A 14,424-nucleotide genomic window follows, 5' to 3' on the forward strand; every position below is an offset into this window, starting at 1 on the left:
GTCATTGACAAAACAATTATACAAGAGTATAATCTTTGTTTTAATACTGTTATCCATAAAGATACCGCCTATGGTACAACAGTAGAAACAATAAGAGATAAAAGAGAATGAAACTGAGAAAAAGGGGTAAACCTTGAAGATTATAGAAAGGTAAAAGCAGTAAGGAAGATTTGGGAAAAAATGATGAGAAAAAATGATGAGAAATATAAGGTTATCATTTGGTCCAGTGGTTAGACTGCAGGACTTGCAATCACAAGGTTGTAGGTTCGATACCTACCAAGCTAACTTCTGATTTCAAAATGACTAGAATAAATATTGCCGTCTAGTTACTGAATCAAAATTTCTTGATTTGTGTAATTCATTATCATTGACGTTAACCCAAGCCAATAGTTGTGTGAGAGAGATTGGCTGTCGCAACTAGGCCGCTATATCCCTTTGTTTCCTTGCCAGGAAGATCATCTAAACAAACGAACAAACAAACGAACAAACAAACAAACATTGAATATTTCTTGATTGTTTCTTGTAGATGTTGATGAGTGTGAAAGTGCTCCATGTATGAACAGTGCTTTTTGCTCCAATGGTAGGAATCAGTATATGTGTTCATGTACAGCCGGATGGACTGGAACCTTCTGTAATGTGGGTAAGTCAAAACTTCAATCTTTCTCAACTGTCTAAATAATTATTAAAGATTAAACATATTATTGTCATGATAAAAAACATGAAATTTGTCTTCCCTGTGTAAAGGAGACTACAGTACATCCAAAAGGCATGTAGCAACAAAAGAAAACAAGAATAGAATTAGAATTAGGGCGTAATAACGCCCTTAATTATGACGTCGCCCTAATAGGGCGTTATAATGCCATAAAATTAGGGCGTTATAACGCCCTAATTGAGAAATAGGGCGTTATAACGCCGTAATTTAGTGTGTTATAACACCCTATAGGCATTATTACGCCCAAATAGGGCGTTATAACACCCGCCCTATTTTAAGGCGTTATAATGCCGTATAGGGCGTTATAACGCCCTTCTGAAACAGAGTTTATTTGTTGGCGGAGATCAGCCCACTGTACATATTTGATGATAATCACTAGAAAAGTGTGAGCGCTATGCACAACTATAGGGCTACAACTATGGCTCTGGGACTGTTGCTAAGGTCTGAGGATGTATTGCCTTCAATGCGTGATTTGTAAATCTAGCAAGAGCTGTAGTCGTAGCTGAAGCTGTCGATTTAGGCAGCCTGAGAATCCTGCATGGTGAAAGGACAAAATATTGTGGATATGTTCTACTGAGTTCACTACAATCAAAAGAGTAATATATTGATAAATAATATTTGTTGTTTTTTCTTCACAGATATTAACGAGTGTGTTAGTAATCCCTGTATGAATTCTGGCCAGTGCAACAACCTATTGAATGATCAGTATAGCTGTGACTGTGTCGCAGGGTGGACTGGTGGGCAGTGTCAAACCAGTAAGTACTCAATTTCAATCGATCGTTTTTGTTCCTGTCACCATATTCCCATCTTAAAACAAAAAAGAGAAAATAGAATTAGCTGTTGCAAGTTGCTTACCAACCCACACTCTGCTGATCAAACACCAGGGCAGAGCTTAAATCCGGTGCTCTTAACCGCTCGGCCATGACACGCCACTGTTTTTGTGGTCAAGGGTTGGAGACATGTCATGTGACTACAGTACCTGATAAAAACGTTAACTTTTCTACTTCAGCCACACATTGTATCATAGCATTGCCCAGTCCTCGCATTTATCATGTATCTCTGTCATTGTTTACAGATATTAATGAATGTAATAGCAGCCCTTGTGAGAATGGAGGTTTCTGTTTAGATCAAGTCAATGGGTATCGTTGTAATTGTGTCTCAGGATTTACTGGAACTCTTTGTGAGACTGGTAAGTACATGTTCCCATCTGCTTATTCATTGCTAGGTTACCTGTCTCTGTCTTAAGCATAACTGTTGTACGCTTAGCATTATTTGCAGATTTAAGACTTGGTCTTCTACCTCATGCTACAATGTAAAGCATGCTGGCATTATTCGTGATCTTCAAGACAGCATTCCTGGTATCATATTAACTCCGTGGGAATATGCAGCTACGACAGTGCTCAATTACAAGAAACGGTTGACAAGTGAACAGTAATGGCAGGCATGATTTATTAATTGTTTTGGCCATCAGAAAAATCAGAAATTGTGATTAAATAAGAAAAGTCTATTGAAGTCCATTGAAGCCTTTACCATAAGAACATGGACGCCACGAATGTATAACTGTGTAAAAGCATATTCATAATACCCCAAACAGTTTTGCTAATCCTATTGGTGGAGAGTGCGTCATGTGGGGGTGTTGACATGGCTGATAAAGACATAGCTGGTGCTGTTTAAGACTGGCTGGCTGCGCATGGCTGGCTTCCAGTTTTAAACGGCTGTTTAAGAACTTCTTGTCACTCTTTAATCTACTTATCAAAATCATCTTTTTTGTTCCTAAATTGTAGATATAGATGAATGCGCCAGTAACCCTTGTGTGAATGGAACCTGTATACAGCAAGTGAATGCTTTTAACTGTGATTGTAATGCTGGTTGGACAGGAGTAACCTGCAGTGTTGGTAAGAAAGAATCCTTCATTACATTGTTTTTATAGCATGCCTTTAACTTTAGTAAGATTTATATAGAAAGGTTGGCGGTAACACCATGTAATGACTACTAGCGGGATGCAGCGCTTCGCGCGGCACCCCGCTAGATAATGAAAATCCTTAACACAAATATTTTGAAATGTGATGTGGGTGAGGGTATACGCCTCTCTCAATATTTATGCATGGCGTCATAATTCTAACCCAAAATGAAATTAATTCGCACGTCCGCCACTACTTGCAGTAGCTGCGCCTACCTCGTTTTGGGTTAGACGATGTACCTTATGCATACTTCCAAAAACCAGACCTACCAAGTCTCACGCATTAGGCGTGAAACTCACGCATTTGGGCTCTGTCTCACGCTCACACGCACAGCAACCATTTTCTCACGCATTGGGGCCAGACCGGGAAAAAAAAAAATTAACGTCATGCATTGCCAAATCGCGCTCGTGTGTACAAAAACGCAATCCACAATGTTTGCACAATCTTCAGATTGCACGCAGTTTATCAGAATCATCATTTTTTTTTTTACAAACTTTGTACAAACAGAGCACAAATTTGCAGATTGCGCACGCTTTTGCTCTTTCAGCAGGTTCAAATAAAATTCGGCAGAGCGCAAAACGCTCATTGCGCACAAGTTTGTCCCGATTCACTTAGCAAACTCGTTAAATGTGCTCCTCTAGCAAAGACACAACAGACAGAGGAAGTGAGCGAAGGATTTTGGACATCATTTTTGTAGTCAATTTTTTTAGTGTCGAAGGAAATAATCTGACACAATCGTACCTCCACATTAACCATCAACATATTCTGTGTACCTCATGTTAGTTTGATTATTATGAAGAGGTTTTTGATGCATTTTGGAACACTTTTTTGTCCATAATTAAATTTCTGATTTTTTTTTATAAAACAAAAAAAGTTGTGCTGCTATTTCGAAAGGCCTTCTAAAACTGGCAATTTTTTTTCGGGGGGGGGGGGGGGGGGGCGTTGAGCTTTGAAAAATCTCACGCATAGCTGGCCTCTGGACTTGGCATCTCTGGAATTGAGTATGGTTGTGTATATTCCCATTGACTTGTGTATGGTTGTGCAGTTTCCCATTGACTTGTGTATGGTTGTATAGTTTCCCATTGACTGGTGTATGGTTGTGTCAATTCCCATTGACTTGTGTATGGTTGTGGGAAGTGTCCATTGACTTGTGTATGGTTGTGTAGTTTCCAATCGACATGTGTATGGTTGTAATAAGTGTCCTATTGACTTGTGTATGGTTGTGTAGTTTCCCATTGACTTGTGTATGGTTGTGTAGTTTCCCATTGACTTGTGTATGGTTGTGTAGTTTCCCATTGACTTGTGTATGGTTGTGTCAATTCCCATTGACTTGTGTATGGTTGTGAAGTGTCCATTGACTTGTGTATGGTTGTGTAGTTTCCCATTTACTTGTGTATGGTTGTATTAAGTGTCCTATTGACTTGTTTATGGTTGTGTAGTTTCACATTGACTTGTGCATGGTTGTGTAGTTTTCCATTGACTTGTGTATGGTTGTTTAGTTTCCCATTGACTTGTGTATGGTTGTGTAGTTTCCCATTGACCTGTGTATGGTTGTGTAGTTTCCCATTGACTTGTGTATGGTTGTGTAGTTTCCCATTGACTCGTGTATGATTGGGGTTGAACTTTGAAAAATCTCACGCATAGCTGGCCTCTGGACTTGGCATCTCTGAGAAACTATAAGGCTCCCCCGTGAGCCCTTATAGAGGTCTAATAAGAGCGTTGAGCGTAGGCCTTTTTTTAGTTTATTCTCATCTGAATTGGTCTTGTAAACTTTCTGGTCAATAGGCTGCACGTTACTGGAGCACTAAACGTTAACGTCAAAAAAGTGTTTTGTTTATTGTCACTTTGGGCTTATTGCATCTCGCGAAATTGTAACGACAAAAGACACATTTTCTGACCGCGTTCATGTTCACGCTGCTCTAGGAACAAACCTCCATACATCCCATATCTCTGGAACCCTATATCGTACAAGCTAAATAAAAATGATAAATTCATCCTCACTCCTTAATTTTTTCTGACTTATTTCACTTTCAGAAAGCTTGTCAAGTTATTTTTAGGGTTTGTTACGTCCAGTTTGGATCAATACACAAACTCCTAAAATTGTATTTCATTCAGCCGCATGAGGTCTCTTTTGTTAATAACGGGCCGACTACTAAATTAGGCTACAAAATGGATTTGGCAAAATGTACATTCTGAGACCTGACCGACACACTGCTCTAACCAATTTTGTGAATGGACTTATTCAAAAGGAAACTTAATGCTGTTTTGCTTAACAAGTTTGACCAAATACGAAGTACTTTTTTACAGCTTCAAAACAGCCTTTGTCGTACGTGTATAAGTTTCACAAACTTCCGTGATGGGGTAAACTCTGAAACTGCAACACTATACCTCCATGAACAGACCGTATTCTAAAACAGTATTCATGTACCCATTTGAGTTTACAGGCACAAGATAGCGTCCATAGTTTAAAAACAGCAAGATACGTTTTGCATCAAAAGTACAATTTCTGTATGGAGATTTTTGTAAGACCGAGGTCGCCACCCACTTTCAACCTAAAGTGGTCCCACGGCGACCTCCTTCACCAAGCAACATGTGGCCTGTCTCAAAACCAAACACCACACCACTCACAATACACTAACCAGAATGTAAGGAGCGGTTATAGGCTCTTTGTGTAAGGCCCCCCCCCCACCCCAAAATGTTATTAATTGTAAAGTTCCCTGAGACACCTTCCAACCTATAGCCGGCCCTACCCAATGTTTCCAAATTATAAAGCTTCCGTTTTATCCCATCCTTGTCCATCATGATAATTCGCATGCCGTTTGGAAGTGAATGTTTTTTTAAATAAATATTCTCCATTTAATCTTTTCAAAAAACGAGTCACCTGTCAGAAGGATTTCTAGGAAGTCTGATAACAACATCGACCAGTGGTTGACACATGGTCGCCTGCGAAACATCAATCTGTGAGTTTATACTTCAATCTTTCAATGCAAATTCGTGAGATTTGTTTCGGTTTTGTCCTGGCACCCAGCCTCTTCGACCCTTTCGACCCTGCGCAGCAATGAATGAACCAATCCGGAAAACCATGCTTAATACAACATAAAAGTAACCAGACAAAAAAGGGCGGATCGAATGGCGGGTGGGCAGGCAAGGGGCAATGAGTGAACCAATCCGGAGAACCAACTGCGAAACACTGTCTAATGAGACGCCTGTCAGAAAGATTTCTAGGAAGTCTGGTAACAACATCGACCAGTGGTTGAAACACGGTCGCTGCCCAAACTTTCTCCAATCAGATGACTTGTAAGTGGGAGTTTGGGTCAGGGTTTTGTAGACTTGCAACCCGACGTCTGAAACCACTCAAACGTATTGAATTCCACACACTTAATCGTGTTGATTTCCACAAGGATGCCATGCCACTGGACCTTCTAATTTTCAATCCAAGATGGCGCGGGTTACGCTTTTAATAGTATAGATCTCTAATGACGTTTCGATCAGTATGCTCTGATCACTTCTTGAGAAAGCTGGACTCTGATGCTGCATGTTGCTTATAAGTATTGTGGAGCCTGATTAGTTTTGTGATGCACGAAGGCGGGAAATGGAGCTCGGTGATGCGTAAGATTGAAAATATAAAGGTTGAGAGATTTACACACTTGTCGTGTAAAGACTGTCACAGTGGAAAACTTCCCTCAAAATATTTCTTTAAATGTTTTAAGGTTAAAAAAATGAGTAAAGCAAGTGTGTGTGATTTTGTAAGGGCAAAACTCTAATTTGAAAGGATATGGGATATATGTTCACTCCAATCCTATGACTCTGATAACCAAATGCTATACCATTTACAGGTTGGTTATTTCATTATACATATTTGGTAACATAAAGTTTGGATACTAGTCTTTGTGTGTCCGAATGACAGTGCTATAAAGTTGATAATGAAAATGCATTTTATGTTGATATTGAATTTTTCATGTACATAGTGTTCATTGTTTTTGTTGTTTGCACTCAAGTTGGTATAGTTTTTAATAGGTCGTTGTATCTCAGCATTTGTATCCATTTGTTAATATCTGCTGTATTCTGGTAGAGTCGATCTGCAACTCTTTGCACAAGTTTCTCTTTAATACTATTATTTGTTGCTTCTCAAATGTTCTTCTTGTTGTAATTTCTTTGTCTAGAAATTAATGAATGTGCCAGCAACCCATGTAGGAATGGAGCAACCTGTCTCAATGATGTAGCCTCGTTCAGTTGTGTCTGTGCTGATGGGTGGTCAGGAGACACATGTGCAACAGGTAAACTCACTGGTCCTTGTCCATAGCCCTGTTCACACTTTATTTCTTATCCCTGCGGAATCCCTGGGTAGGTCCAGGAGTTGTTTTAAGTACCCCACAGTTACCCTGGCTTCACTGTCCCCGCATAGGTCCCTTTTCCACAGGGTTCTGGTTGCAGGTTTCAAGGGTACCCTGGGATTTGACCATTTACCCCTACTCTGGGGCAGGGGTAAATATTCCCCATGTTATGCCCATTTGAAACAATCAAAACACAAAGATTTGTATGCCCGGCGCACAGGTTTTGGCCATTGAACAGCTTTTTTTTACCTTAAGGTGAGGGCGCCCTACTGTTAAAACATCATGTGTAGAACAGAAAGTGATATTGTCAAAATCAATCCAGTACTGGTAGGTTGGATAAATTCTCAGGTGTCGGATTTCCATCAGACTGTATTTCTGTGGTTTCACTCGCTGAAAGCCACACAGTTCTCCAATGCAATAAACATGCCCTATGCTAATGCGACCAAACTGTGCGCCTTGCTCAAGGACACAAGTGTCACAACTCACTAGGCCAGGATTCGAACCCACGTTCTGTAAAATACAGAACTTGAGTCCACAGCCCTTAACCACTCGACCACAACACCCCACAAGAATAGCCTGGGTGATGATAGTGATGACATCGAAACCTATCTGAATCTTGACATGTTTTTCTCTTATTCTCTTGTTGATAGATATAAATTAATGTGACAGTTCATGGAAACCAATTTGAATCCTAATGTGTTTTTCTCGTATTATCTTGTGATAGATATCAACGAATGTGACAGTACACCTTGTCAGAACGGAGCCACCTGTTTGAATAATGCTAATATGTTTCGCTGTATTTGTCCAAATGGATGGTTTGGTACCAACTGTCAAGAGGGTAAGTTCATTTACGTTTCTTTCCTTACTCATTGAACTGAATTCCATACAAACTCTTTTCTCTATAAATCTGTGAAGAATTCCCCTTTCTCCATAATAATGACAACGAATGACATAACAACAAAAATCCATAAGGTTTATCGCGATTCAGAACCGTAATGCATTGTGGGAAGGCATATCGGGCAGTTTGCTATGCGATGTATGTTGTCATGCACGACTCGCGCACGCATCGCCTATATCTTTGTGTGGGTTCAACAGCGCCCTCTCTTGATATTTTGCTATTGGCGATAAACCTTATCTATGGGACGTTCAAGCTGCCTGTTTGGTTTTCTAGCCTTTGAAATATTCTTACACTTACGCAAATTTTTCCGCTTGCATGACAATTTGTTTACCAACAATCAGTGGTACAAAATATTGGCCCCTGTTTTGTGAGTAGATACATTTTACTTAACATGTTTGAACTGATGCTACTTTGTTTGCTCTCTATGTGTTTCAGATGTGAATGAGTGTGCCAGTAACCAATGTCAGAATGGCGCAGCCTGCAACAACGGCCAGAATCAGTATACATGTACATGCCTGTCTGGATTCACTGGTATCAACTGTCAAATAAGTAAGTACAGACTAGTAATGACTCAAAGGATGACAGGGTCAAAGGTTAATGAGATGTAGCTTTGTGTTCAAATCAATCTACTGATGAATAGCAGTGTACAAGGCTTAAAGGCCGGTTCATACTTCCTGTGAATGTGACATCAAAATTTGCTCTTGCAGGAAATATGAACCGGGGTAAAGGCATGCCATTGCCAAGTGGTAATGTTTATCAGACTTGTACTCTGGTGTTTCTGATCTTCATAGTGTTGGTTTGAATCCTACATGTTGTCGTTACACTTGTGTCCTTAAGCAAGACACTTAATCAAAATTGCTTTGTCCATCGAATAGGAAGTAAATGTGTTGTGTAATACACATAAAAGAGCCAAGTGCATACAGAGAATAAATAGTATAATAATAATCAAAAATAATAAAGACTTGTAATGCGCACATATCCACCCTGCTGAGTGTTCAAGGGACAGAGAAGGGGTTCACCTCGTTGTTCGTGGTTTGATTGGCTGCAATATTCTGCGTCCTTTTTGATGGGACATAAAGTTGTAGGACTTGTGTGTTGTGTTATGCATGTTAAAAACCCTGTACACTTGTAATTTAGACAAGGGGCTTGCCCCATTGTTCCTTGCTATGGTTGGCTTTAGATTACGCCTCACGGAGATGTAGAAACGTGTCTCAAACCATTATTAATAATGAGGGCTTTGAGAACAAGTGCTATACAAACAAGCATTATAATTTATTATACTGTTTGAAATATCAAATGAAGTCTGCTTCTTGAGTAAAAACATTATTCAAAAGATATATTCACATGGTGTTACCAAAAACCACACTTAATTATACTTCCACCATGCAAAGTTTCAAATCCTTCTTAACTCAAATCTGTAAAAACAAAACAGCATCAAAATCCAATTTTTGTTACTTGTAATCTGACTCTATCAAACATTTTGTTTATTACTTTTCTAATCTCACTTTCCTAATGATGTGTTTTTAATTTTTCATTTCTATTACCTAGACTTCAATGAGTGTATTAGCTTTCCTTGTTCAAATGGCGGAACGTGCGTTGATGAGGTTAATGCATATTCATGTAACTGTCGACCAGGATGGACTGGTACCCACTGCTCAATCGGTAAGAAACATTAGATTAGGTTACTTATTAAAGGCACTGGACACTATTGGTAACTACTAAAAATATTTTTTAGCATAAAAAATTACTTTGTAACAAGCATTGGAGAGCTGTTGATAGTATAAAACATTGTGAGAAACGGCTCCCTCTGAAGTAACATGGTTTTCAAGAAAGGGGTAATTTATCTCACTCATATACTAAAAGACTTCAGCTCTAGCCTTTTATTATGCATCTGAAAGCATACATAGAAATGCAACAAGGGTGTTGTTCTTTTATTATTCTCTTAATCAATGACCAAATGAGACCAAATTTTTAACGATTAGTTATTTTATGCATACACCAAGTGAGAATACTGATCTTTGACAATTATTAAAAGTGTCTATTGCTTTCAAAGATGAAGCAACATAGTTCAGCATTCTCATGAAGACGACCAGAGTATAATGATCAAAAAGTTGAGTTTTTGTCAACCACCGGTTCTTTTTTCAGAACTATAACACTCGTAACCTCACCTAATTATACTACAACCATCAAAGTCGATGGTTTCCTCCAATCGGTCAGTGGTTTTAAGGTTTGACTACACGGGCTCCTTGGAAAGGGGAGGTCAAGTCCAGAGGTGTTTGAACTATTTTGATGTAAGGTCTTTTTTCAATTTTAATCATGTCTTGTTTTATCTGTTAAAATAATATTACTGTGCTATTTTATGTAATTTAATGTTTTTACCCATCCTGTCATTGGCGCTTGTGTGTTGGATGTGGCTGAAATAAAATAAAATAGATAGCATAAATTTAGCACAATGTTCCAAAGGAATAATAGTACCATGGTCTCTCTATCATGGGTTCCTCAGATTTGACAAAGATTTTCCAATGGAAACAAATCAGAGTTCCATGGACTTGCCGAAGTACGTTAAGTTCTCTTATTGGTGTGCTAGATTTAGTCCAAGTCTTTTTGGTGCAGTAATGGTGCACCAGATCAAATGATGAAGAGAATCTAATGCTCTATTGGTGTAGCTTGATTCAAACTAAGTGTTATTGTTTTAACCTGTAGATATTGATGAGTGTGGAAGTTCACCGTGTCAAAATAACGCTACATGCGTCAATCTACAAGATCATTATGAATGCACCTGCCTCCCAGGATGGTCAGGAACTAACTGCCAAACAGGTAAGCAGGAGGAGAGGAGGCTTAGTGTATAATAATACTAACATTTGTATAGTGCTTTCCACAGGCGTTTCAAAGCACTTAAACATTGTCTGGAAAGATGTGTTTTTATTGAGCTGATCGGAGATGAGTCACGGACGTGTAGAGGGAGCTTGTTCCAGCAAGTTGGTGCAGCTACTGAGAATGCTCTATCACCATAGCGGGTATTCGTGCGAGGGCCATTGGAAAGTTGAAGTTGAATAAAGGATGTTGATCTGAATCCACTTGAGTATAGTTAGCCAGTGTAGAGAACAAAGAATCGATGTAATATGTTCACAACGCTTTACTCTCATGCATGCCATCAATGTTATTTGTTATCACACAAGTATTCACACAAGAGTTGAATACTGAAAAATATTAAAAGCATATTTTTCAGGCTACCTGTGGCTTGGGCTATTCACCAAAGCAACATGCCATGACAGCATGACCTTTGCAGTAAGTCGTAAAGCAAAGGCATGTTTTGTCATCTTATCGATAAATCTGGTTTTCTAGTTTTTTCCTCTGATTTACCTCTTATCTTGCAACTTTCTTGACAGACATACAGGAATGTTTAAGTATTCCGTGTCAGAACTTTGGGACATGCATTGATGAAGTGAACGGTTACATGTGTACGTGCAGAAGTGGCTATGGTGGGAACAACTGTGAATTAGGTAAGTTTACAATTCGACTGAAGACTCGATGTGTCAGAATCATGGAGTTTAAATATTGAGTTTTAAAACCATTACTGGTTCGTTTTTTAAAGGCACAGCAGATATTTCTGTGTAAGAGCTGGATTAACACAAAGGCGTTGCTTGGGTTTGGCGTTTTGTCTGTTTTAAAGGGAATTAGGTATATGTTCGGTAATTACTCTTAAAATGATCGGCAATAACAACTTATTGGTTGGAAGCCAACAGCAGCTTTCCATATAAAAAGCATTTTTAGAATCTTTTTCCTTAGAAGTAATTATGTGGTTATGGAAGAAAAGATATCAGTTTTTATGCCAACATTTTTTAATCCGAGATGTGTTTTCTGAGAAACATTTCTTTGGTTGTGTGTTTCTATTTTTCTTCTAGACTTCTCCTCCTACGTTGACATTTTATTTGCTCTGGATTTTCAGCAATATAAATGTGACCACCTTTTAATAAATCAATCATAAACAAAAGAATTTCACATTTTAGTTTTTATTATTTACACATCTACATTTCTAAAGGATTACTTTAAAATTCTCTTTTTATTTAAGATGCTTTATAATGAGTTTTTTGTTTTCTTATTTTTACTATTTAGAGATCAATGAATGTAGTAGTGACCCATGTGTGAATGGAGGAATCTGCAATAATCGCTTACAAAAATGGGAATGTATCTGCTTACCAGGATGGCAGGGTACCACTTGTGAATTGGGTAAGTATTAAAGCCATTGGACCCTTTCGGTACAGAAAAAAAAAAAAAATCACAGATTTACAAATAATTTACAGGGTTTACAGAAGGTAATGGTGAAAGACTTCTCTTGAAATATTAGTCCATGAAATGCTTTACTTTTTGAGAAAACGGTAAAACAATATAAATTCTCGTTAAGAGAATTACGGATTTGTTATAAACACATGTCATGACACGGCAAAACGCGCGAAAACAGGAGTGGGTTTTCCCGTTATTTTCTCCCGACTCCGATGTCCGATTGAGCCTAAATTTCCACAGGATTGTTATTTTATATATAAGTTGTGATACACGAAGTGTGGGACTTGGACAATACTGTTTACCGAAAGTGTATAATGGCTTTAAATCACCTCTTCAACTTTTATTTGGCTGCTGCTTCCTGTAATGTTTGTGTCTGGCGAGTAAAATGACACAAAACACAATCAACTCATTTGTAGTAACTCTACATCTTTTAATGGGTGATCTGTCCCCGATCCTCACCCGCGCTCCACCCTTTTTATGTCTGATTCAAAATCATGATTAATCGTTCAGTGCCCGCTTTTTGTTTGCGTTTTGACTGCAAAATGCCAAGCTTCTTAAGGTTTCCAAATTCTGTTTTACAAATTAACAAACAAGTCTTTCTAACCAAACCAAAAAGTGTCTTGTTGATTTGTGTTGCCTTGGTACATCCTAAGCTCATCAGTAGTATTATTGAGTGGGAATGCCCTCTTGTGTTAAAATGTATGGTATGGGCTGTACATGTACGTATGACTGATCACATTTTATTAGTGCATGAAATAGATCATACATGTTTGATAATGGGGCTTTCAGAATACTTTAAATAGATCATACAAGAACCACCATGGCACTGAAAGAGTTCAAACTGTTTGTGTGTAGCAGTTATCGCATAGCTGACATTGTCAGTGCCACTTCTGCCGTTTTGACTATTTTTCCAGTCAGCTCCGTCCCCTACTCCAAAGCCATTCCTTATTATAGCCTGATTCAAAATCATTATTAATCGTTCAGTGCCTGCTTTTTGTTTGCGTTTCGAATGTAAAATGCCCAACTTTTGAAATGTTGATATTCTGTATAAGATTGTAGAAAAGTAACTAATAGAGACCTGCAAAAAAACCTCACTTTTTCTGTTTCAGTATTTTTTGAATATTTCAATTATCTTGATACAGATATCAATGAATGTGCCAGTGGGCCATGTGTTAACAATGGAACCTGTTTGAATGGTCAGCATCAGTTCTTGTGTGAATGTACACTGGGCTATAAAGGAACACGCTGTGAAACCGGTAAGATAAAATAATGATAATAATCAAACAAACATTGAGAATGTGTTTTGGACAAGTTATGTTTAACTTAACATGTAAATTTTTCTTTTTTATCTTTTAATGGACATAAATTATTTAAATTGAATTGAATTGAATTTGACATGTTCTTTTTTTTAAGTGTTTATGCGATTTGAGGCATTGCATTGATATTGAGGTATCAATATTTATTTGGTTTGGATCAGTAACACCATGTGTGTATCTACTTGGTAGAATTTGTTCTTAAGAGATTTGTCTTGCTCTGTTTTCTACTACCTGACTACCGCTGAGTTGATTTACAGGTTTTGGGCGTTTTAACTACTACCTGGGCAAAGGGTAGAAAATTGGTTGAGACTAATACTAGGATCGTTATTAACTTTACTACCGCGGAGTGAGTTCTTAATTGGTCTCAATGTTTCGACTAGCTTGCTCTAGTCATCGCCAAAAGACTGATTAAAAGATTAAATTAAAACTGTCATGATTATTAATTACTATACAATAATAATAATTACTATACAATGTAATCAAAACGGAAATGAAAGTAATGCTCTTCATCTGTGAAAAACAATTGCACCTTCCTTGCCAAGTATTTTTAACAAAATTCTTGTTTTGTTTTCTGCTAAGAAATAAATGAATGTGAGAGCAACCCATGTCAGAATGGTGGATCATGCACAGATCTAGGCTTGGAGTACAGCTGTACATGCATTGCTGGATATACTGGTTCAAACTGTGAAACAGGTAGGTCTTAAACAGCATTAATTGGCTCTGGTGTTTTCCATCAGAAGAGTGTGGGTTTGAGTCCCAGTGTCATGGCCGAACGGATAAGAACACCGGACTAAATCTCTGGTGTTTTTGATAAGTGTTGGTTTGAGTCTCGGTAGCTTGGCTGAACGGATTGTGTGCACACTCCTTTATTGATTGTTTTGTTTTCTTATGAATAAAGAATAGTTAAAGGAACATTACA

The 14,424-nt window shown here is 38.2% G+C and overlaps 1 protein-coding gene across 1 annotated transcript in view; it reads left to right on the forward strand.

The window, feature by feature from the left end:
* The window catches only part of LOC139943822 (uncharacterized), a 56,830-nt gene that overhangs the window by 16,383 nt on the left and 26,023 nt on the right, over positions 1 to 14,424 (forward strand). The window contains exons 12-24 of the mRNA XM_071940651.1: positions 527 to 640; positions 1,351 to 1,467; positions 1,788 to 1,901; positions 2,497 to 2,607; positions 6,837 to 6,950; positions 7,732 to 7,845; positions 8,341 to 8,454; positions 9,454 to 9,567; positions 10,609 to 10,722; positions 11,295 to 11,408; positions 12,022 to 12,135; positions 13,332 to 13,445; positions 14,085 to 14,198. Of these exons, the coding sequence (XP_071796752.1) occupies positions 527 to 640; positions 1,351 to 1,467; positions 1,788 to 1,901; positions 2,497 to 2,607; positions 6,837 to 6,950; positions 7,732 to 7,845; positions 8,341 to 8,454; positions 9,454 to 9,567; positions 10,609 to 10,722; positions 11,295 to 11,408; positions 12,022 to 12,135; positions 13,332 to 13,445; positions 14,085 to 14,198 (1,482 nt within the window). The remainder of the gene's footprint in view (positions 1 to 526; positions 641 to 1,350; positions 1,468 to 1,787; positions 1,902 to 2,496; positions 2,608 to 6,836; positions 6,951 to 7,731; positions 7,846 to 8,340; positions 8,455 to 9,453; positions 9,568 to 10,608; positions 10,723 to 11,294; positions 11,409 to 12,021; positions 12,136 to 13,331; positions 13,446 to 14,084; positions 14,199 to 14,424) is intronic.

The sequence above is a fragment of the Asterias amurensis genome, chromosome 11 (assembly GCF_032118995.1).
Source record: "Asterias amurensis chromosome 11, ASM3211899v1".
Taxonomy (NCBI): Eukaryota; Metazoa; Echinodermata; class Asteroidea; order Forcipulatida; family Asteriidae; genus Asterias; species Asterias amurensis.